General features: G+C 40.7%; 1 protein-coding gene and 1 long non-coding RNA gene across 2 annotated transcripts in view; one reads left to right on the top strand and one right to left on the bottom strand.

Moving 5' to 3' along the window:
* The first annotated feature begins 346 nt into the window (after positions 1-346).
* Positions 347-1,797, top strand: LOC147426919 (uncharacterized). Its single transcript, XR_015186298.1, has 3 exons — positions 347-716; positions 836-969; positions 1,041-1,797. It is a non-coding gene; the product is annotated as an uncharacterized LOC147426919 (long non-coding RNA).
* A 19,601-nt stretch (positions 1,798-21,398) lies between these two features.
* LOC147426918 (translation elongation factor Ts (EF-Ts)) overlaps positions 21,399-25,212 on the bottom strand; it is a 91,648-nt gene continuing 87,834 nt past the window's right edge. The window contains exons 8-9 of the mRNA XM_086498824.1: positions 21,905-21,993; positions 21,399-21,828 (exon numbers count right to left, since the gene is read on the bottom strand). Coding sequence (XP_086354950.1) covers positions 21,783-21,828; positions 21,905-21,993 — 135 coding nt within the window. The 3' untranslated portion in view covers positions 21,399-21,782. The remainder of the gene's footprint in view (positions 21,829-21,904; positions 21,994-25,212) is intronic.

Here is a 25,212-nt window from a genome sequence, read left to right as displayed (position 1 = left end):
ATGTAGGCAAGGTGATAATTAAAGCTCATGGGCTGCAAGAGCGCCTCACAAGTTGTAGTTGACAAAAGCTCATGTTTGCTATTGGCTAGGCCTCACTTTAATTCATTTTGTATGGCCCCTCATCAACTTCTGGTGTGTAGTGCGACTTGCAAGAAAAAGAATCTCTGGGTAGACCTTTGGAACGTCCCCTATAGCAGCCTGTTCAGCTCCATCTCTTTTTTTTGCAAGCGATCAACCAAAGCAGAATAGCCACCGCTCTGGCCGCAATGGAGCCCCCCCCCCCCCCCCCCCCCCCCTTCATCCCGTTCAGCAACCGTCGCCTGCGTTCGCATGGCGGGAGCTAACCTGCAGCACTTGCAGGCCGATCGTTGGCTAAAGCAGCTCGTGTGCGCACGGTAGATGTGTTCACTCCGCCATCGGACGCATGACTCATCGTTCCATGTTCCATCTGCGACATGACTCCACGAGCCAGGACTGCCGCACCCTCGGCCGTCAAGCGTTGCTCTCTTTCTGCCAAAGGCCGCAAGCTGATTGCCGGCCGAATAGTGAACCTCCTCACGCTGCTTCACCAATGGCCTCACTATACCAGAAGAGTCATAGCATAGTGAATAGCAGAAGCTCAAATCTCAAAACGAGGAAGACGAATATGCCGTGTCTGCTCCCAGCAGCAGACACCTTGTCTGACTTTTCGTTCGTTGTTTGCCTTGGCTTCTTGTGTATGTCATTCATTCTCATTCATTTGGGTATTTCTGAACTCTCGCTTGTGTGTTTGTTTGTACGCCTACGCGAAACTGAGCTGATCACATTGCTCCTTGCATTCAAATCATCAAAACAGCTACGGTCCCTGCAAAGCTTTGCAAGCAAGATAACATGTGGTCTTGAGCTTCCTTGTGGGAGGGCGGATCTTACGGAAAACCAGGGGAAACTTGATTTTCGAATCATGGAACTGCTACTTGCATTTGCTACTTGGTAATCTCCATTGCTTGTCGGCATCGATTGCCTTAGGCATTATCTTGACTTTGACCTTGATGCTCTTGCAGGAAGTGTTTATAGCCATGATGCATACACCTGTGTACAAGCCAGGCAAGGCAGCTTATGTAAGCACGCTCCTAATGTGGGTATACTGGTATTACCAGTACTGCAAGTGGAACTTTTCAAGATAGAGACCTGCTTCTCAGCAAAAATGGGATCAGAGTTGCTTCAAAAGAGATAAGCAAAACACACCAGATCAAGTGTAAAATAATCAAGTCAAACTTCCACTTGATGCTAGACATAGATGCCTTTTCAGTTTGTGCATGTTGTATCACATTTGTAATGGGTATATTGGTGGCTCAGTTGCTTAGTGGTGAAGGTACAGATTTGATCAGTCTGTAGGCTCTTTGTTCTCGCATCGAGCATGTTCCTGTGTGTTTCCATAGCGGCAATTGTCTTACTTTTACTACTTGCTTTTCTTGCAACCATCTTGGAGCATAACTATGCTTGCTTGATTGTATACAGCCTATAAAGGTGGTCTGACCCTCTGATACTGTATATAGTTTTGAGGACATGGAGATTGTAGGAGTATTGGGGAAAGGTGATTGATTATTATTTTCACAGTATTTGTAGGCATTGTAATCTTGAAGGCTAGCATATTGGCTCGTACACACATTTGAAATTCGATCTATGTGCTTGAATTTTTTTCTAGATTCTATGTTTTTATGGAGCATTGCATATTCTGGTATTGTTTGGCTTATTGTTCTAACAGTGAGTCTGTTTTGTGTAGTCTTATGCCGAGTCATGATTTTGGGCAAGTGATTTTTTTTGTGGTATGTCTTTTCTCCCTTTTTTGTGTCCTTATTATCCCTAAGATTTTGTGTTGATAATCTTTCACTTAGCCCCTACGTATCCAATAATTATAATCGTTATTTCTCTTTCTGCAGCTCAAGATCAAGTCACACTGGCTTTTGCAAAGGTAATTAAGAGTGTTCCCAAAACCGCGTACACAAAGGCGAAGGACTCTGCGTCTGACTAGGTAGAAGAAAGCCTGGGAATAAAGGTGGATCAACTTTGAATGCCCAATATCTTGCAAAACTCTTCAATGCAATTCATTGGCAAGAAAATTGTGACTAAATCTTATCCAAAAGCCCACTAAACTTCAGTTGATTGTCGGTGTGCATGCTCCCATGAGATCAGTTCAAATCCCACGATCGGGTGTCGTGACAATTGAAAGAAGGTCCATCAAATAATCTTAAAACCCCCTCTTTGTATTAAAACATCTTTGAGGTGTTATGGGATGCCAATCCCAAGGATCTTAGGACTTATAAGCTAAGCTTGCAAGCTCACAGAGGCTGAGTGTGAGAAATTGTTATTGGAGGAAGATAGTAGGAAAGAGATTACAAATGAAAAGTTGCTTGAGGTGGATGAATTAGTACCCCTTTCTCAATAACGTAAAAGTTTATTATCCGGTCCTGGAATGTGAAAGGGTCAAAAACCCAAAAGAAGAACTCCCTCTTTTGGGAGGAAGTTAGAAAAGAAAGCAAGCCGTGGGAGAGAAGCTGGTATTCTATGGAGAAGGAGTTAATGGGTACAACAATGTCTATGGATAGGGACCTAGAGCCTATATAGGGTGGACTTCAATCATCCATATGGAAGAGATCTAGGAGTGAGGGTCAATTGGGCAGATCATCCATTCACCATTATTAGCATATATGGAGCCTGCACTATGAAGGAAAGATCCAAGCTATGGGAGCACCTCAAAGACACTCCCTTGGAAGGGGAATGGCTCCTTATTGGAGACTTTAACATGGAGGAGAAGAGAAAGGAGAGAATATGATCTTCAAGTGTGTTAACTAGCTTCAAAAAATCCAAACGGCTAAGCTTATGTGAGAAGTAGGCATTGGTTGACAAGTGGGAGGTTGGTCCTTGGAACATCATGCCTGGCTTCACATACAATAGTCTAGAATATGCCCACATGGTTTCTCAGCTTGACAAGTGCTACTTCTCTTATCAAGATGACTAGATCCCATCATCGCTTGATATGAAGGTGATTACCTCACATTATCTGTTTGCCGATCACTTACTGTTGGGGTAAAGCCCCATGTGGCTGGTTAGGCCAGGTGCCCATCCACTATACTTATTCATTATGTACATAGTAGAATATGGGGGCTCACATGTAGAGAGTGAGTTTTAGCCCCTGCAAACACAAGGTCTCCTCTTCTCCTCTCTTCTCCATTGCTGCACACACACTCATACACGCTCTTGCTCGTGCACTTCAACTGGTATCAGAGCTCAGGGATTGGGAGCTCCATTGGAGCTCAGCGGGGAGGCAGACAGAGAAGCAACAAAAACTGCAGCACGTTTTTGCAGATTTGTTTTGGCCTACCAAAACGTCTTCATTCAAGCCGATTCTTAAGAATTCTGATCGGTTTTTCGTCCTCTTCAACTTTACAAAAGAAAGTTTTCTCAAAATCTTCACCAATTTTGAGATATGTCACTCAAACTACCTGCACGTCTAGGGTACACAGGTACAGATTTTTACAGGTCTGTTTCAACCTGTAAAAACAGCATGTTTTAGATCCATTCACACCGTTTTCGCGTGGTCTACACCTTTGCAGAAGGAAGTTTCTGCAAATTCTGAATGGTTTGGAAGATATGGATGACGGTATTCGAAAAGCTGAAGATTATGTATGCATATTGTGATGATTTGCTACATTCGGAGAGCTCGGATTGAGCTTTGTCATTCTCTTGTTTTACGCATTGATGCTTTTCTCTCAGTGGAGAGAGTGTGGATTGAGATTCTCAACACATTTATGCGCATATATTGAGAACACTTTGTGGATGTATGCATTCTTGTGGACTCTCAGGATTCGAGAGTGGATTCATCACAGGTTATATGCATTGACTTGTGCGATTAAGCAGATTTCAAGAGTGTGGTGCACGAATTTGCAAAGAGAGATTGACAAGCATTTTTAACATGATTGTGAGCTGAATTTTCAGCTGATTTGGATGCTCTTTGATACACATTTGGTACATGCTTGATGCTCGTTTACATTGCCATGTGGATGCACATGATGTGCGCTTTTCAGCGGATGGTATTCTTTGCCTTGCAATGACATATGTGGGCTGCTTTTTAGCTGTTTTGAGTATCAATTTGTGTCATATTTTGGTTGGTTTGTATCCAAGTTTATGCTAGTATATGACTCGCTTGTAGAGTGCGGTTGATACACTTTGTGTTTCGGATTACAGGATTGTTTTCCAAGTTTAGGGAGTTGAGACTTTGGGGCAGCTCATGTATGCTTGAGTGCAAATTTTGCCATGATTTGCTCATGGTTTTGAGCGAGTTTATTTGTTTATGCGCATGGTTTGCAATCATGTTTTGATTGCATTTGGTAGTCAGTGGTTGCTTTGCCATAGTATTTTGGCATTGCATTGTGAGAGTGTTTGCTCACCGGATTATGTCATTTGACATACATGTGGTAATCTCTTCAGAAGGGATATTATTGATGATAGTTTCGTCGATTACCACATAGTGCTCTTGGATTAGAGCGGGGTTTTTGGCATCATTTAAGCGGTTTTGCTCACTTGTTCGTTACATTGATCACCATATTTGCTGATACTTCTCTTACAGAGTTTATGCTAGCTTATGTTGTATTTGGACAGTACTTGGTGTATGAGTTAGCCAAGCTTTGGCTATTGTCAGTTGATCGATTTGTGCTTGGTCTTATCATAGGATATTGCCATGGATTGGCATGTACGTCATTGTCAGGTTTTGTGCTTTTCCATAGAAAGTTTGATGGTTCAAACTTTGAGCATTGGAAAGCAGGTATGCATGATACATTGACTCAGTTGGGCCAAGTGTTTCCACTACAGGGCATGGATGCTAGACCTGAGTCTATGACTGACGATGAGTGGGAGGACATGGATGAGCTTGCACGTTCGACGATCATGTTACACCTTGGTGAGTCTGTCTATCGCATTGGTTTAGATGCATGTACATCTAGAGAGTTATGGCAAAGATTGTGCAATGCATTTGGCAAAAATGAGTCTAGAGAGATGCCTACGGGCAAAGGACGATCTTGTAGACATAGAGATGTCGTGTGTAATTGGCATTAAGGTCATACAGGGCATGTACGTAGGCGTTGTTTTCGGCGGATAAGACAGCGCAGGACACAACACAAGAGGGATGCTATCACTTTCGATGATGTGGGAGCAGATGTAGCGTATGTGGCTACGCATGACGGAATGTCACCTTTGCTTCCACGTTTACTCTTGACTTTCTTATGTCCGTTTTTGACGACACATTACCTTCGCATTGGATACTAGATGTGAGTGCTAAATTTCATGTCACACCGAGTCATGAGTGGTTTAGCACATATGCTAGTGGTATGCTTAAACATGTGTGTCTAGCTGATGGTTCAATGCATGACATAGTTGGTGCAGGAGATGTCAGACTATTGTTGCCGAGTGGTGCATCATATGTGTTGCGAGGTGCACGCCATGTGCCAGGTTTGACGCAGAGCTTGATCTTTGTGAGTCAGTTACGAGACAGTGGATGCCAAGTAGTGTTGGATGAGCACAGTTTCAGATTGCATCGTGGACAGCTAGTCATAGCGAGAGGTGCTAGTGTTGGCACGATTCATGCGATGCGAGTACGTCATGTGCGAGATGGCACAGCCTTTGTGAGTATGGAGCCATGTAGAGAGACGAGGCATGTCTCCTTTGTGGATAGGTTGCATGATGCTCCAGTTTGTGAGCATGTTGAGCCAGTTGTGCAGACAGTTTTTCAGCAGGACATGTCATTCGTGGATACGATGATGCATATGAATGGCTTGAATGCTGAGGATTGAGTCGTGATTCATTCATTCATGGATATGCTTAGGCTTGAGGCTGATATGTGTGATTTAGAGCTAGGCATTGCTCTTACCACACAGGGTTCAGGACGACAGACAGATGCTCTTGGTGCGCATGTGACATGCAATGGACACGCGGATGGATTCCATGGATCGGAGTTCGGGTGTCAAGGTTATTACCATGAGTGGAGTTCTAAGCCAGATTTGACTGAGATGGTCACATTGGCAGCTATTGCCAGGATTGCATCAGCATTTGGGAGTTTCATGTATGAGATACTGATCTTGAGACTTGAGATTGATTTTGCGGTAGGTGCAATTTGCAGTGGGAGCAGTTAGTCGTGCAGTGACTGACGTTGGCCTTGAGCATAGGGGTACTTTGCAGTGTATGGTGAGATACCTACAGGATGTGTGCGGCTTTGGTAAGGAGTATGGTGTCAATCGCTCTATACTTTCTCTACGATTAGAGCTGGATGCACACAGATTTAGTGAGCCAATGGGCGTTGGCTGAGGTCATACTTGTGATTCCTTGTACAAATTTTGTACGCTCTTCTTTTCTCTCTCACGGCCACATTGGCCTTTACGTGGGAGGTTGTTGGGGTAAATCCCCATGTGGCCGGTTAGGCCAGGTGCCCGCCCACTATACTTATTCATAATGTACATAGTAGAATAAGGGGGCTCACATGTAGAGAGTGAGTTTTAGCCCCTGCAAACACAAGGTCTCCTCTTCTCCTCTCTTCTCCATTGCTGCACACACACTCACGCACGCTCTCGCTCGCACACTTCACTTACCACTTAGATTAAAACTTGGAAGAGCAAAAGAAGAAGGACAACACCCCAAAATGTCTAAGAAGCTTCTTACTACAGGGGTGCACCTTTTCAAAAGCCTCGCAAAGAAATCCGTGAGCAAGCTATGTAAAGGTATTTATTTGGCAAACCCTACAACGTGGGATTCCTTTGCTAGGAACATCCAAAAAGCAATCAAAACCTCAAGCCCATGAATAAAGTAGTCCCATGAGCGGCTAAAATAGTTAGCAGATGAAGTAGAAAGGCTAACCAAAAAAGAGAGAGAAGGGATGACCTTTGAAGCTCAGCACAATAGGTGGCTAGAAGCTAAAATTGACCTGGTTGAAAAACCTCACGAGAAAGTTAGAAACGCCATATTATCTCTCTAAGAAAACCTACCTACAATCGAAGGTGGAAAATCAAGTGCGCTTCTTTAGGACCCTAAAAGTCAAGAGAAGTCAAGGTCTTATCCACTCGCTAACAGATGGGAAACAAAATGAAGTGAATGATGAAGATGAAACGGATAAGTTGATGTTGGATAACCTTTGTCAAAGAATTCAAAAACCAACATGCTTGAGAAGCCTTTCATTGAGGAAGAATGCTCTTCCATGCTACAAGCATTAGGCCAAGAGAGATCCCTTGGATGGGATGGGCTAACTATTGAGTTCTTCAAAGCAATTTGGGATGATCTTAAGTCCTCGATCATGTGAATGGCTAACCTTGGATTGGTCGATCAAGTCTTTGACTCAAGCATCAAAAGGGGCCTCATAAAACCCATTTCAAAGCAAATCTATTGCTCTCATTTGAAACACGGGTGGCCCATAGCTATGATGTCAATGGCTTATCAAGTTATTGCCAAAGTTGTAGCCCTCAAGCTATCTCCCACCCTAGACAAAGAAATTACTCCCCACCAACATGGATTTATTAAAAGAATGTCAATATATGAAAATAGTCTGGCAACTGGTCAACATTAAGTATGCAACCTTAACCAAGCAAGAGTGTGTCCTACTTTAGCTGGATCTAGATAGAGCCTATGACCGGATCAAATGGTCGCTCATAAAAGGTGTCATGAAATCACTCGGCTCTAGGGTGCGGTAGTGTCGAGTATTTTAGACCGTTGGTGATAACATCCATTTTGAGATCTTGTTTAACAATATAGTTGTGGGCACATTTGAAGTCAAAAGATCAATCAAGCAAGGCTTCTTGCTATCCCTGTTTCTTTTTGTCATTGGCTCCCATCCACCACTGGTTACCATGCTCGAAGATAGTGCTCCTTATCTTCCTCAAAGATTTCCCTTGGATAGCTAGGAAGGATCTAGAGATAGTGAAAATGTTCGGCATATTCAATCAAGAAACGACTCCTTCAATCCCTCATGGGGATATAGTTTCAAAAGAAAAGATCTTCCACCACTTAGGTGCTCCCTTGTGGGTTGAAGTAACTCACAAACAAAGATTACATTGGGTCATGGATAAGATAAGGAGCAAGATGCAAAGGTGAGAGTATGTCCTTGTTGCTTTCTCGATCAAGGTGAAAGTGATCAATTTGTTTGTGCTCCCCTACATAGCCTTCACTGGTCCGCTCCTTAGGCTAGCCATGTGTAACTTGAAGACTTCTTGAAATAGGTGAAACAACCCTTATGGAAAAATAACATCAAGGACTTAATGCCTTCACAGTGGGCCAAGTGGGAGCTCTCACGAGATCACTGGAGCAAGGGGCCATCAGGGAGAGGAAAATTTCCCTTTTTAATGATGATCTTTGAAGCTTCTTTGGTTAGTCTTTGGTAGTTAAGAAAAAACTTTTCTTGATAGTGTTGAAGCCCTAACTTTGTAAAATTCTTTGCTCACAAGAAACAATGCTAAGTGGTCTCGAAAATGGAATCAAGTCATTTGGATTGATTCCTTTTGTCTACCAAAAGTGTTAAAGGCCTGGAGACTTCACACATGAATGGCGGCTTATGGATCCAAAACATTCCTGAATTTAGTCATTTGCACATCTGCCCATGTTTCTCCAATTCAAAATTGGATTGAGTTGAATCCACGACCTCAAGAGAGGGAAAACCCCTATATTTGATGAGCTAAGCCCACGTGGGTAGTAGTGTTCCCCAAGAAAATTTTTCTAAACAAATAGAAAAAATGGGCTACTAAAACTATGTGTTTTCCTCCTAAGCTTATAGGTAATTTTGAGAATTATAACCAAAAAATGAAAAAATTAGAATTTTTTTAAATGGAAAAAATGCAATTAAACATCAAAATGTAGCAGATACATTGTAATTGTTTATTGATTTTCTATAAACACGTGGGCAGCTAATGAGAGGGACTTCAAAAATAAGCTTTCTACGGCGTGCTTTGCATAGTTGAACACACAGACACAACTTCGTAAAGGAATGATTAAGGGCTAACAGGCTCCAAATCTTGAGCTTGATGGACCACAATAAAGTTGGTAGAGAGGAGTTTCATCAAAATTCGTTAAGAATTGCTAAGAAAACAAAAAACACTTATGTAATTTCTTTCTCTAGTACACACCCTAAGATAGGTAGAGTCACACAACATATATGTATCCCATCACGAGGGGGAATTAGCAAAATAGAATTGAAAATGTAGCAACAATGGCAATAGAAGAGAGGTGCCACACATGATCTAGCATAGGGATGTTGATTAAGTTATTAGAAGGTCCTAACCACCACTAATGGATATGATACCATTTGTAGGAAATAGGGAGGATAAAAGAGAAAAACATTCATGGTTTTGGCATCTGTTGCATAAATAATGAAAATAATACAAATAATACAATATTGATCAAAAATACTTTGATTGTCCACAAATTTACAAATAATTTTTGTGTATATCAATCGATAGGTATATTGATCAATACAAAATTTTATTAAAAAGGGTTATTTTTCTCACAAACCATATGCACTAAACAAACAAATATGCATTAACAACTTATTGATCGATACAAAATTTTATTAAAAAGGGTTATTTTTCTCACAAACCATATGCACTAAACAAACAAATAGTTCTAAGCCAATTTAGAAGTAAGTCACATGCACTTTTCTTAATCTACCATCTAAAAGTTCACTCTATGTATTAAAAAATGCCTCTACTCACTATGTGATAAATTCACTTAGTAGGTTAGCCTAATATGTCTAAAAACTACATAGAGATAGATTATGATGAAAATCATAATCTACTACTATTTTTGTATATTAAAAATAACATTAGGATATTTTGGAGGTCTTTTAGAGGGTCATATTGAAGACAAAGAGAAAAAAGTGCTTCTAATGAGTAGTAGCACAACATAACATAGAAAGTACATGAAATAAGAAAAACATTCTCAAATCAAAAAAATCTCATATTCTTTGGAAGGTAATTTGTTATTTTTAGTAGTTAGTGGTTCAATATGTGGGCCCCCTACCAAGGGACTTTGATAGCCTTTAGGTACTTAGAGATAGTGAGTTTACTATACGTCTAAAAGCATCATCATTCTCCCTCCATAGAGAAAGCTTTCAAAACTCATTCTCTAATTAGAAGGCTATCTAACCCAAAAATCTATAGGGTTTGCTATACTCTCTCCCCAACTAATCTCACCTTGAGCCTACCAAGAAGGCCATGCACTAACATAGGCTCTGTTTCCATTTCAAACTCCCTCACTGTAGATAATCAATGCCAAGAGCAAAGGATAAGCAAAGGTTCTTGGGTTTTCATGCAATCACAAATGAGAAAAGGTCCTCTACAAAATATATTTTTTGTTCCTCATGGAAAGTAAGAGTGTTGTGGATTTTCTTTGTACAAGGAATGGGAGCCCATTGATTTCATTATAGGCATCATCTCTGTAACCTATGCTCACATTGGTATCTTACAATTTTTGGAAAGAACTAGCATGGGCCTGGTAGATGGAGACATATTCCTCTACAACCATTTCTACCAACTCAACCAAAAGAACCAAAAAGAAAAATTGGTAATGGTTCCTTTACCAACCAACTGGAACTCCATGGGCTGGTCACTTCGGAACACAACATTGATTGAGGCATTTTGCGATGTAAGCTCTATAGGGATCTACAAAGGTTAGTGAAAGTTTTTACCCTATTAGTATATTTTTTGAGACTATGTTGCTAATATTGTGTTTTTCTGCTCTTCCTTCATGATAAGATTCTCCATCGAGGGTTGATATGTGAAAGTGGTGGATGGTAGATGTCGCGTGATTACACTTGACACTCTAGTTATCTAGTATACGATTGCCAATCAATCGTTTATCATCTCCTTTTTGTACACGCATTCTCACTTCGTCAAAAGTTGTTATGTGCCTATTGATCAAGAGTCATCAAGTTTGGAGAACAATTATATCATAGATGTGGAAGTGGTGGATACAAACCTCCACCTTGTGACACTAGATAACAGTAAGGGACCATTGCAACTTGCTCCAGCTTCGACATGACATAGTGAGACAATGGAAAACAAACCCTAGACCTCAACCTTGTGACACTCGATATCAATAAGGGACCATTGCAACTTGCTCTAGCTCTGACATGACATAGTGGAGGAGATGATGGACGACAAACCCTTGGGGGGAATAACATGCTCTAGCTTTGACATGACATAGAGGAGAAGACAATGGACAACAACCCCTCAAAATTTTATTTTCTACTGAGCGGACACAAAGCAATGCAATAAAGGAAGAAAAAATATTTTCTATAGAGATCGAGTCCAAATCATGTCAATGTAATGTATCTTGTATGATTCACACAAAGAAATGTATCTTTTGGATGAATTTATATCTTTATTTCAAATGTGTGTTCAGAGTGATATAGATCTCTCTCTCTCTCTCTCTCTCTCTCTCTCTCTCTCTCTCTCTCTCTCTCTCTCTCTCTCTCTCTCTCTCTCTCTCTCTCTCTCTCTCTCTCAAAGACAACATTGGCATAAACTTGATCAATACAAAGGATCATTTGAATGTAAAGTGTTTGCATTAAGAAGTGTACTTGCAAGTACAAATTTAGAGGTACATAATGAACTTAAATACAATTATTGCAAATATGGGATCAAAATGTCTTCTAGGTAAGAATCATGAAAATGTCCTCCAAATTGGGAGAGATTTGTGTTGGGTGGGTTAAGCAAACCCTTACGGGGTGTCATCTATCAACAAAGTGTTGTGAGTATAAAAGGGCACATGAATTTGGGAAAAAGACTTGTAAAACAGGAGTATATTAAATTTCATAGGTTCGTAATGGCCCTTGATGACAATAAAATTTAATTGGTTAATACACAATATTGATTTTTTATTTTTAAATTCATACTACTTTTGGTACAAACTATGGCTATCAATGACTCAAGATTTTGGGGTGCATTGAAGACCAAATAGCAATCCCTATCCGTGGAAAAAGAAAATTCAAAAAGTCCTTGGTGAACGGATGAACAATAACCCTACAATTATCGACCCAAAAAGTGTGCTTGTGCATCTTGTATATATGGCTCTTGAAGCAATGACACTCCATTGATATCCAAAATGATCAGTCTCTTCAAACATTATGTGCAACATATATGTAGTTAGAAACTAAGATGAGTCTTAAATCACACCACATTGTATACTACCACAACAACCATGTCTATACAACCAAAATTTTATCGTAATAAATTGAAAGATGGCTACCTTTGACATGAATGGGTTTAATGCAAAGATGTTGCGCAGTATGTACTCCCCATGGACTCCGTCTACACAAGTTTGCATCTATTTGATTTGGCATTGTAACATCTTTTATGTAAAGCTTGTATAATTCAAAATTTCTAGAGAGCTTCCCATATATGTATGCAATAATTGTTACCGTACATGTATGGTAGTGATGTGTGTGAACACACTTAGGACTGTCCAGGTGTTTTTCCCCTCACTAAGAGGTTTTTTCCCCCATGCATTGTACATGCGCCCTTCATTCTAGAGTTATCTTATCTTTCCATTGTGCACTAAACAATATACTCTCTGTTGTGTACCTTGATCTTCTCCAAGATGTGTGTATTTTCCTGCAACCCTATTTCCAACAATTCGTATCAGAGTAGGTTGCGTCCTCCCAGGCATAGTCGTTAGCGGTGTTCTCTTTGGGCTTGTTTCGGCCTCCATTTCCAACATAAGCATTTGTCCTTTAAGGTAAAATTTCTATTAGTGTAATTTTTTGCATATCAGGTCCCTTACAATTTGGGTTGTGCTATATAGCACATGTTAGTCCCGCTTCATTTCTCCTCTTTCACAGTTCTCACATTAGGTGCGGGCACTCACCATGGCTAACAACAACACAAGTGTATTCAATATGTTTGCTGCTACTAAGGATGAATTGGTTGGACGGAGACAATTACCTACCAATGTGGACAACGTGATGCAACATGTTCTTGTGTCAAAGGGAATTTGGAATGTTGTGCACGACATTGATGTACATCTGTCTTTTGTGGATACAAGTTTTGTTGAGGATGTTGCAAATTTTGGTGGCGAAATTGTTGCTTTCAAAGCTGTTTTGTCTACGATTGAGCAATCTCGTTGGGATGGTAGAGATGTACAAGCTCATGCATTGATTGCATTATCTGTATATTGCACTATTACTCCTCACATTCACTCAGCTAAATCAACAAAACAGGCTTGGGATATTCTGGTTGGTCTTTATGCAAGTTGCAATGATGCTAAAACTATATTTCTGTGTAAAGATCTCGAATCAAAGAGTGCATGAGGAAGATGACATGGAAACTTTCCTTGCTAGTATCAAGGATATTAATGATCAGCTCATTGCAAGCGAAGTCATTTTTGAAAGTTCACTTGTGCAATTTTTTCTTGATGCATTGCTATATTCCTACCATATTTTTTCTAGTGCTTGGTGTTGGGGTGGTAAAGCCCAATGTGCTATGCCTAAGTGTTGGGTGACCGGAGACTAATCGGGAACTAACACTGACCATTCATTCTACATAAAACAATAAGGACTCATAACCCTAAACACTATTGTGTTTTTGGAGTCCACCTAAACCTGTGTCTTCTCTCTTCTCCATTGTTGCAACACACACACATGCTCTCATTTGCGCACTTCAACTGGTATCAGAGCTCGAGGATCAGAGAGAACCATTGGAGCTCAACAGGGAAGCAGACGGAGAAGCAACAAAAATTGTAACATGTTTTTACAGATCAATTTTGGCCTATCAAAAGTTTTGTGTTCAGGCCGATTCCCACCATGCCTGATTGATTTTTTGTCCTCTTCAACTTTGTTGAAGAAAGTTTTCTCAAAATCTTCTCCCATTTTGAGATACGTCATTGAGACTGCCTACAAGTCATGAAGGACAGGCTTGAGATTTTGCAGATCAATTTTCTCTTGATTAGAATCAGTGTTTCAAGTCGATTCTTGAAATTTTGAGCCGTTTTCACATGCTCTACAACTTTGCATAAGGAAATTTTTGCAAATTTGGCACGATTTAAGAGATACTCAATTCAGACAACAGGGTGGTCTACTTTTGTCAAACCTCGGTTCCTCTGCATCCTGGTTTTCATTGCAGACTCTTTCTGAAATCTCTATCACATGCATATTTGATGTAAGATCTTGAGGGTATGTTAAATCAGACAAACCACCGCAGCGGTTACACAAAAGGTCTTATGTGGTTAATATAAGTTATTATGCAGTTTATGTAATTGTGATGGAAATATGCAAAGCCTATTGTTGAGGGTCGTGGTAAGGTTTTATTGATTGGGGGGATTCTCAAATGTGGAGATCCTTTCAGTGATACAGATTTTGGAGCGATCCCCGGTCATCGCCATAGTTCCGGCATTGACATAGGATGTATGTTTATGCGGCTAATGCAGTATTGGTATGCATCTGTTGACCCGCCATTGTGTACATTGCTGTCATCTTTATGCGTAGGTGTTTGGCAGTGTTTATGCGTAGGTGTTTGGCAGTGTTTAGTTGGTCAGAGACACTCTCCTAGGGTTGGAGACATTGATAGTGACAGTTTTTTGAGATTCTTCTGCCAAAAATTTTCAGCTTTCAGCCATTGTACACATTTGTTTTGGGTTCAGAAGTCAGTTTTGTAGGGGAGACTACCAAAAAAATTTCAGGTTTTCTATCATCTTGTTTAGGGCAACGGATCTATCACCTTTGTTCCTTGCTGAGTGATGGCTTCATCATTGGAGAACTCTTTGTTCAACATTGAGAAGTTATATGGTACTAAATTCCCATTTGGAAGAAACAAATTTACAATGTCATAGTACAGAAGAAGCAAATCCGAGCGATAAAGATGAAGGGGATAAAGCATGAGTATATGGATGAGAATGATTGGCAAGAGCTGGATGAGCTTGTCAGGTCCACCATCATGCCGACTTTGTCAAAGAATGTGTAATTCAATGTGAACATGGAAAAGACTAGCTATGAGTTGTGGAAGAAGTTATGTGACCTGTATGAGAAGCAAAGTGCAGCGTCACAGGTTTATTGGCTGAAAAAGTTAGTTGATTTGAAGGTAGATGAGGGCACACCCATGTGCAACCATCTTAATGAGTTCAACAAAATTTTTGGTGAGCTTTCTACGCAAGGAGTCAATTTTACTGATTCGATCAAAGCAATGTTTTTGCTAGTTACGTTGCCAAAAAGTTGGGATACTTTTTGCACAGCCATAAGTAACTCAATACCTCCTGATGGTTTAACATGTGTTGATGTTGAGCGCACTTTGCTTACCGAAGAGGTTAGCGCAGGAAGAATCTTGATGCTTCTCGTGGTACTAGCAATGCTCTCGTTGTTCATAGTCGATCACATGAAAGGAACAAGCACAATTAGAGAGAAAAATCGCATAGCAAATCACGTGGCCGAAAAGACATTGAGTGCTATCATTGTCACAAAAAGGGTCACATGAAGAAAGACTACCGAAAGTGAAAACAAGAGAAAGGTAACGACAAGAAACAAAAAGAAGGAAAGACTAAAGAAAATAGTATAAATATTGAAGAGATCAACAATGTTTTTGTTGAAGATTTTGATGGAGACATTTGTCTTGTATCTGCCATGGATTCAATAGTTTTGGTTTCCACTGATGACTATGCTTTACAGGATTGGGTTCTTGACTCAGGTGCATCTTTTCATGTGACTCCTCACACGAAAGGTCGTGTTAGTCTTGGAAATGATTTTGCTTGTGACATAGTTGGTGTCGGCGATGTGAAGCTCAATTTCAAAATGGTTCTTCATTCATGCTCAAGAATGTGAGACATGTGCCGAAGATTACCAAAAGCTTGATTAGTACACGACAATTGGATGATGCAAGATATTATTGCACATTTGATGATAGTTCGTGGAAGATCACCAAAGGTTCTTTAGTGGTAGCACATGGTTCAAAGTCTAGGACTTTATACATGCTACATGTATCCAATGTTAAAAACCATGTAATTTGTGTAGCCGAGTAGCCGTTTCTTTGTGGCATCATCGGTTAGGACATATGTTTCAAAAGCGAATGGAAATCTTGTCTCGTTTTGGTTATGTTCCTTGCTTCAGTTTCTCAAACTTTTTAGTTTGTGAACATTGTCTTTACGGTAAACAAACACAGTCACCACACAAAAGGGGAAGCACTCAAAAAAATGAACCGTTAGAATTAGTGCATAGTGATGTGTGTGGGCCTATGCTTAACATATCCATAGGAGGTTCATTGTACTTTGTTATATTTATCGATGACTTCTTGAGGAAAGTGTGGATATATCCTCTCAGGAAGAAGAATGAAGTTCTTTCAAAATTTCATAATTTTGTGGCATTAGTGGAGACTCAGTCTAGCAAAAAAGTCAAGTACTTAAGGTTAGACAATGGTGGTGAGTATGTTACTAGAGCCTTTCAGAATTTTGTGATTCCAAAGGCATCAAAAGAGAGTTGACTGCTTCATATAACTCTTCACAAGATGATGTTGCTGAGAGGATGAACCGTACCATACAAGAGACGTTGCGTAGCGTGTCATCTAATGCAAAGTTTCCTAATGGATTTTGGAAAAAAGCGTTAGCAACTACTGTCCATCTTATTAATAGATCTCTTAATCAAGCTTTAGATGAGAAAGTACCTAAAGAGCTTTGGTTTGCAAAGCCGCCTTCTTACAAGCATCTTAGGTTGTAAAGCATATTGCCATGTTCCAAAGAAGTTTCAAAGCAAGTTGGCTCCTAAGTCGAAGAAATGCATATTTCTTGGCTACGGCAATCCTGGTGAGATGGGATTTTAGTTATGGGATCTTGAAGTTAAAAAAAATGGTTTGTAGCAATGACGTATACTTCAATGAAGAGAAGATGCATAAGAAGCATGTGCATATAGTGGAGGTCAAGAGAGTTATCTTCCAAGAAGATAGCGTTGTTCACAATAGGGTTGAAGTGCCTAACGTTAGACAACAAGGCCAGAATCCTGCTGTAGTACAAGATGTTGTTTAGGGACAACATGCTCAACCAGTTATTAGAAGGTCTACAAGATTTTCAAGGCCTCCTTATAGATTTACTCCCTCATTGGACTCCATTATGTTGACAGATTGCGGAGATCGTTCCTGCTATAAGGAAGCCATGTTTATGGATGACAAGGCAAAGTGGGAGAAAGCTATGCAATCAGAAATGAACTCGCTGCATAAGAATCAAACTTGAAAGTTGGTTCGGTTGCCTAAAGGTAAAAAGGCATAAGCAAAAAGCTACACCTCATGATAATTAACCCAAGTACAAGGCACAACTTGTTGCTAAAGGATTTAAGCAACATCAATGTATTGACTTTGATGAGATATTTTCTCATGTCAAGATGAGTACTCTGCGGTGTGTACTTACGTTGGTTGCTAAAGAAGACAATGAACTTGACCAGATAGATGTCAAATGGCGTTCTTGCATGGTGGTCTTCAAGAAGAAGTGTATATGCAGCAGCTAAAAGATTTTATTGAGAAGAGCAATGAAGACTTGGTGTGTCAGCTAGCAAAAACTTTTTATGGTCTAAAACAGTCATCAAGGAAGTGGTATCGTAAATTCTACTCATTCATGATCTCTCAAGGTTACAAACGTAGCGATATGGACCATTGCCTCTACACTAAGCAAGCTAAAGATGGTAGTTTGCTGATTTTGGTCCTTTATGTGAATGATATGTTAATTGCCAAGATGAGATTTCAGCTTTGAAGTTAAAAGTACATGCGAACTTTGAAAATGAAAGACATGGGTGAAGCAAGCCAGATCCTTGGCATGCTCATTACGCGAGACAGATGCAAGAAATTGGTCTATCTGTCACAACCTAAGTACATTGCTAAAGTGCTCAAGCGTTTCAATATGGAGAGGGGGAAGGCATTGAATACTCCATTGTCTCCATATGTGAAACTTTCTAAAAATGATTGCCCTAAGTCTGAAAGGGAAAAGGTTGAAATGGCACAAGTGCCTTAATCATCTACATTTAGGAGTTTGATGCATGCTATAATCACTACAAGTCATGATATTGCTTTTGCAGTGGGAGTTGTTGGCAGATATATGTTAAATCCATGCAAGAAACATTGGGAGGTAGTGAAAGGGATTTTCGATATTTGAATGGTACAAAAGACATGTGCATTTTCTTTGGAAGAAAGGAAGCATGTGTAATGGGTTACACAAATGCAAATTATGTAGGAGACTTGGACAAGAGAAGGTTCACTTCGGACTATGTCTTTGAATTCAATGGAGATGCACTTTCATGGTGATCGTGTTTGCAAGATTGCATTACCTTGTTTACTACAGAGGCTAAATATGTTGCAGCTTCAAAAGCTTGCAAGGAAGCTATATGGCTTGGTCAGCTAGTGGGAGACTTGAAATCAATGTTAAGATACCTGAGGTACATTGTGATAGCCAAAGTGCTATACAATTGGCAAAGAATCCAGTGTTTCATGCAAAGACAAAGCATGCAAATGAAGTATCACTTCATTTGCGAGGTGTTTGAGGACAAGCGATTGCAGCTTGCCAAGATTCAATGGTTTTCACATTGTCAGACACTCATGGTCATTTGGTAGATGATCATGGTCATTGTCTACATGTATTGTATGTATATATACATTGTCACCCCATCTTAAAAGCACATTGTTCTTTAAGTGGGAGGTTGTTGGGCTGGTAAAGCCCAATGTGCCATGCCTAAGTGTTGAGCGGTTGGAGACTTAACTCTCCTCGTCGCGGATAGATCTTTAAGGTCTCTTAGGATAGTTTCCTACGACGTTAAAACAATCAACATCTTCTTCTTCTTCTTCTTCTTCTCCATTGTTGCACACACGCGCACTCTCGCTCGCGCACTTCACTTGGAGACTTATGATCCAAAGAAATCTTGATGTTTTGAATTTTGACGCATTATGCACATTGTTGTTGCAAGAGTCATCTTCAAGAAAGAATAGGACTAAACAACGTGCATTTGAATAAGATATTTTTGTTGCTTAAAGAAAAGGTGGTAACAGTAATGTAGCTACTTCTCATGATTCTTCAGTGAGTAGCAAATCATATGTTCCTAATGATTTTGTTGGCAGCACCTCTCTCTGGTGAAGAAGGCAAGAAGATGTGTTGCCATAATTGCAAAGCTGATGATCGCTTGATTAAGTATGTCCTAAATTAAAGGCAAAAGAGGCCAAGAAGAAAGAGGTTGGTTCCAATACAAGTGCAACTATTGTAAAATCTTTTGTGAAAGAAGATTGTGATGCTGATGTAGATGTAGAGTGGGCATTTGTTGTAGAGTGCATTTATGATCCTTCTATCCATAGTACATGTATGACAATTGCTGCACATTCACATGTGTGGTACTTTGATAGTGGTGCTACAAAACAAATCACTTCATATCCTAACTTGTTTACCTCTCTCGAGTTTGTCCCTCATGAGAATTTAGCCACTTGTGTCAACAATGCCCCTTATCTAGCCAAGGGAATTGGAAAGATTGTGTTAGATATTGCTAGCGGCAATTCTCACAGTAATTGATGCACTGTATATACCTGGGATAAAAAAGAAGCTTTCATCTATATCTACACCCTTGCGAGATTTGGTCTTCTTGTCAAACTTGCAGATGACAAATGTACATTTCATGATCTCAGTTTTGGTGATGAAATTATTGCATCTAGCATTTTGTGCCACTCTGTATGACAAGTATGGAAAAAAATTCGCAAATGCAACTATAAATTCAAAGATTGTTTCAGATGCAAAACTTTGGCATGCCCTTCTTGAGCATTTAAATTGTCAATTTATTGCGGATGCAAAAACCTGGCATGGTTGCTACTTTGCTGCCTCTTGAAGCACCTTTGAAGCATGTTTATCAAGGCTAAATTTTAAATAAGATGCAACATTCGAAGTTTTCAAAGGATGGTTTAATAAGGACTACATGCAAGTTGCTACTTGTGCATAGTGATGTTTGTGGGCCTCCCCAAACTCCATCCTTAGGAAATTACATTCACTCCATGACGTTCATTGATGATGACTCCATACAAGTAAGATTTCGTTTGCCCATGTTGGTATGTTGGAGCACAATCATAGGCGAGAGCTCGATCGCCGCCAAGGGCTTTTATACGTTATGCTCTAGAATAGGTTTGGTAGCTTTGCAAGCAAGGAGCACTTCAAGTAGTGGGCATGGCTATTGTGCATGTAGAGGAAAATTTGTGCTAGAATGTATGTGTAGGCTAGAAGTGCTTATCACTATGTAATTTGTGGCTCTCTAGATAAAGAGAGTGTAAGAGATGCGCAAGAGACAAACTGACAAAACTTACTATTCAAACAGATTTTGACTTCTTGCGAAAACAACTTTGTTTCCTTTTGCCAATGTGGTTGCCGAGGACACGGCATGCCAATGACTATAGTATAGAGCATGTGTTTATTCTTTGACATGTATTTCCCAAGTAGCCACTGCCCCCACTTTTTTTTGAAGGACTTGAATTATCTCCTTAATAGTTGAGGTAAAAAAGGGCTTATGGATGTAAAAACTAACTGGCACCACCAATGTATAAGAACTCAACTTTAATTTTATTATTTTTTTGAAAACTTTCTAAAATTGAAGCGGAGAAAAAATTCCACGGTGGAAGGAATGTATGTGTTCTAGGCTAAGTCAGCAGCTCAATGGTAGAGAGCCAGATTCCGAGGAAAGCTTTGAATACGTTCAGAGTCGAACATTTGACACGTGTGTGTGTGTGTTTGTGTGTGTGTGTGTGTGTGTGTGTGTGTGTGTGTGTGTGTGTGTGTGTGTGTGTGTGTGTGTGTGTGAGAGAGAGAGAGAGAGAGAGAGAGAGAGAGAGAGAGAGAGGTGCCTCGATTGCATTCACTTGTTTGTGGAATTTCTACCACTCATTCAACTATACCAATTTTCTGTAATTTATGCAAACCCAACTGGATAACTTAAGTGAATCAACAATGAATTATCAAGCTTTTGCAATAGAAAAAAATTGCTGCACATAATTCTTAAAGCTTGGAAACAAACCATAGAGAGGGCCACTCACATGGGTAAGCTATACTAAGTGGAGCATTTAAACCTTTTACAGTGGGAAATTGGGGGGGGGGGGGGGACTACTGCTTGCTCACACACAATTTTCGAATGCTACTTGCCTGTTTCTTCATTGCCCACTTTTGGATACTCTCTCAACTACAGGTGTCACCAAGCTAGATTGACCTTCTCAAACAATTAACGTGACGAATACATCGTTTCGCTCCCCTCTTCTTATACTTCCATCATTGCCAAGAGTTTCCCCTCTTGCATGTTAACAGGTCAAAAGTCAACAATGGAAGAGTTGAGAACACAACATTTTGGGACAAAAGTGCTAGAAAAGGTGGGAGTTTTAGGCATACGATCTTCATAGCTTGAGCAAAAAGCTGGCAAAGATAAAAAGAGCCATCATGTTTCCTGAAACTCGCTAAAGGTTCCAATCTCAACCTTTTAAATAAAGTTATCATTGCCTTGAGTTAGCAATATTTGGTAAAACTTTATTTGATAACAAATAGACATCTACAATTAAACATGCTAGAAATCTATCAAAATTGTGTACCTTGGCCATCAAGGATACGTACTTTTAGCAAGCTCCTTATTTTTCTCAAGTGGAAGGGCTTACCTCCTCTCTAGACTCTCTTCTTGGGAGTTACCTATAACCTTCTCTGATTATCTGCAGTCTGTATATATGGCTACTAATTATCTCTTCAGATCGTTAGACTTGGGTAGCATCAAAAACTTTGATCTGATTATTCAAAAGCATGACTGCATAAAGTCATCCAGCTTGTGCCACTGCCTCAGTAGGTTGCATTGACTCCTCCCTGCAGCATAGAAGGTTCTAGCATCTCATTTGATCTAAAAATCCTTTGCACAACTTTAAAGTACGCCTAGTATCACCTTTCCGTCGTTTCTCCAACCTCCATCCGCAAATAGCATCCAATCTCTACAGCAACGCCCGCTTGCTTTGAAAGATCCTCTACAACTTGCTGCAATTAGCACAGCATCATCAGAGCTAGACATGAGCATATATTTCATATTCAAGAGCTCAGTAAACTATATTTTCTCCAGTTGGAGATTAAAAAAAACAAACATGCGCTTCAAACTCACGAACGGACATTAACAGCTCACCAACTATACAATATTTATACAAGCAGAAACCATAAACCCATCATAAAACTTTCAAAGCTTAACTCTTTCTTATTTTCTGGATAAAATGTGTGATACAAACCTCTGCTTGGGTAAAAGCTTAGACCCCTTCAGAAAACTACTCAGCGCTTTCTTATTTTCTGGATAAAATGTGAAATAAAATCCTCTATTTTGGTAATAGCCGAGACCCCTTCAGGAAACTACTCATACTGTTATGTCCCGCTCTCGCAAGACAGGGGATCTAGCCTAGACACCGTCGGGAGGGGCGTCCAGTGTCCGGGCAGACGCAGTGTGAATCCGGCCAGTGTGGCCGGCCATTATTATTATAAAAGGGAGGCCAAGGCCTCATTTGTAGTTATCGACCACCGCTGGCAGAGTGCCAGCGGTAAGCCCGTGAGGCTAGGAGTGCGCAAGGTCACCTCGAGGAGGTGAGGCCGGGTGGTATGGGACGCTCGGTCTTACAAGTGCACACCTACGTCCTCAGACGGGGGAGTTGCCGGATGGTGGCTATGGTCGGGTGGTTCGTCCGACGTGTGTCTGTAGGCGGTCCTGTAGGCGGGAGATCCATTCTGCGCGTTCGTTTCATGGTATCAAAGCCAGTTTATAGGCAACTTGGCCAATTTTCTTTGTGACCAAGAACGGACCACAATATCTAGCTGAAAGCTTATAATGCTTTCCCGTTCGTATAGTCTTGGAATTCTTGGGTATCTTCAAATAGACCCATTGTCCCACATCTAGAGTCCTTGGAGATCTCTTTTGATTAGCATAAGTGGTGACTCGATTACGAGCCGTTCTTATACTATCCTAGCCAATTCGAGCATTTCTTGCATGTCATACAGGAAATCACGAGCTTGGCGTTCCTTGACTTTCTCTAAGCCAATAGCAATCGGGGATTTAGGCTCGAATCCTAAATCCAGTAGCAGAATGTTTGCTACTATTGTAGGCAAACTCTAATTGTGGAAGATACCTTCCCCAATCAGACGACCGGTGAGAGACATAAGCTCTCAACATGTCCTCTAACATCTGATTCATCCTCTCAGTTTGTTCAGACTCAGGATGGTCAGAAGACGACATAGTCAACTTCATCTGAACATGAGCAAACACATCTCGCCAAAATCGCCCAGTTAACTTAGTATCTCGATCACTGACAAAATCCTCTGGCAGACCATACAGCTTGTGAAGCTGATCGACAAATAAAACCGCCAGCTCATGGCTTTTACTGTCGACTTCGTTGGTATAAACTTCACCATTTTTGTGAGTCTATCGAATACCACCCAAATGGCGTCATTGCCCCGACTAGTATTTGGCAAACCAACGATGAAGTCCATGGAAATACTTTGCCGCTTGGCATCTAGTTTCCGATGGATGTAGCAGGCCAGCTTTCCTAAGGCGCTCTACCTTATTCACCTGCACTGAGTGCATCTCTTCACATAGCTCTCTATGTAAGAGCGCTTCCTTGGCCAATAGAAATATCGGTTGACCAAGCCAAAGTTCTCTGGATGCCTGGGTGCCCAGCGCTAGTATCATCGTGGCATTCCGACAAAATCCTCTGTTGACCCTCATCGATTTCCGGCACATAGACTTTTTCATTTCTGAACAATGGAATATTGTCGCTATCTCGTCTCTCCAACACGACTCACTGGGTCTCCGGAGCACCCAATCCTGTACACGAGTCATGCCTCGCTTCGACCTCGTTCCATATCTTGCCATAATAGCTATCGGAACGACATAACCCTCGGAGAAAGAGAGAGAAATCCGTCGAGATTTCAGCCATAAACAAGGCATTAACTTTAGGAATCCTGTTCAGTGCATAAGCTACTCAATTGCTAGATCCTTTTCAGTAACGGATCTCAAAGTCAGACTCTTGCATAAGCTCAACCCGTCTGGCCTTCCGACCTCCGAGATCACCCCAATCACAGACATAGCGCAAGGAGTGATGATCTGTCCATGCAACAAACATAGAGCCATACAAGTAGTGCCGCCATTTCCTCAAGGTGTGGACTACGACGTAAAGCTTCTTCTCATATGTTGGATAACACATCTCAACGTCGGAAAGTTTCTTACTTTCAAACGCAATAGGACGTCCATCTTGGTATAACGCCGCACCAATGGCATAATCACTAGCATCCATTTCAACCACAAACGGTTTACTAGGATCCACAATGTGCACAGTAGTCACCAAGTGCTTTAGTGTCCGAAAGCTCTCGTCGAAACGCCCATTCCAAACAACAGGAGGGTTAATTTTACGGTGAGGACCCGAAGTCTTCGACCCTTTCACCCCTCCTTTTAAAAGTTGCATAAGCGGAGCAGCAACTTTAGAGTAATCCTTGATAAATTTGCGAAAGAATCCGGTAAAGCCTAAAAAGGACTTTACTTGGTGCACATTCTTCAAAATGGGCCAATTTTGCACTTTATCCAACTTTTCACGGTCGACGAGAATTCCATCGCTAGTAATGGTGTGACCCAAATACAGAAGCTCTTTCTCAAAAAATTCACACTTGGAAGCCTTAGCATAAAGCTTCCCAATCCTCAGTACTTCGAGAACAGCACGCATATGCGCTAAATGCTCAGACAAACTTCGGCTATAGATCAAGATGTCATCGAGAAATACAACAACGAAGTTGCCTAGAAACGGTCTCAGCAAATAATTTATCATCTGCTGAACGTAGCTAGAGTATTGGTCAAACCAAAAGGCAAGATCAAAAACTCATAGTGACCATAACGCGAAACCCGTCTTAGGAACATCTTCGAGTTTGATTCGTATCTAATTGATAGCCTGATCGCAGGTCTATCTTCGTAAAATACAACGCTCCATGGAGCCGATCTATCAGATCGTTCATACGTGGGAGCGGATACTTATTCTTGACACTCAGCTTAATCAAGCCCTTGTAATCCACGCAAAAGCGCATAGTGTTATCCTTCTTTTGATCAAGCAACACAGACACTCCCCACGGGCTTGGCCGAACAAAACCCCTATCAAGATAATCTTTCAGCGGCACTCCTCGGTGTTACTAAACCGATAGGGTTGCTTTGAGAAGGGCTGACTACTAGCCACCAAC

Source organism: Adiantum capillus-veneris, chromosome 24, assembly GCF_014529385.1.
Source record: "Adiantum capillus-veneris isolate H3 chromosome 24, ASM1452938v2, whole genome shotgun sequence".
Classification (NCBI taxonomy): domain Eukaryota; kingdom Viridiplantae; phylum Streptophyta; class Polypodiopsida; order Polypodiales; family Pteridaceae; genus Adiantum; species Adiantum capillus-veneris.
This window is presented reverse-complemented; position numbering and strand designations above follow the sequence as displayed.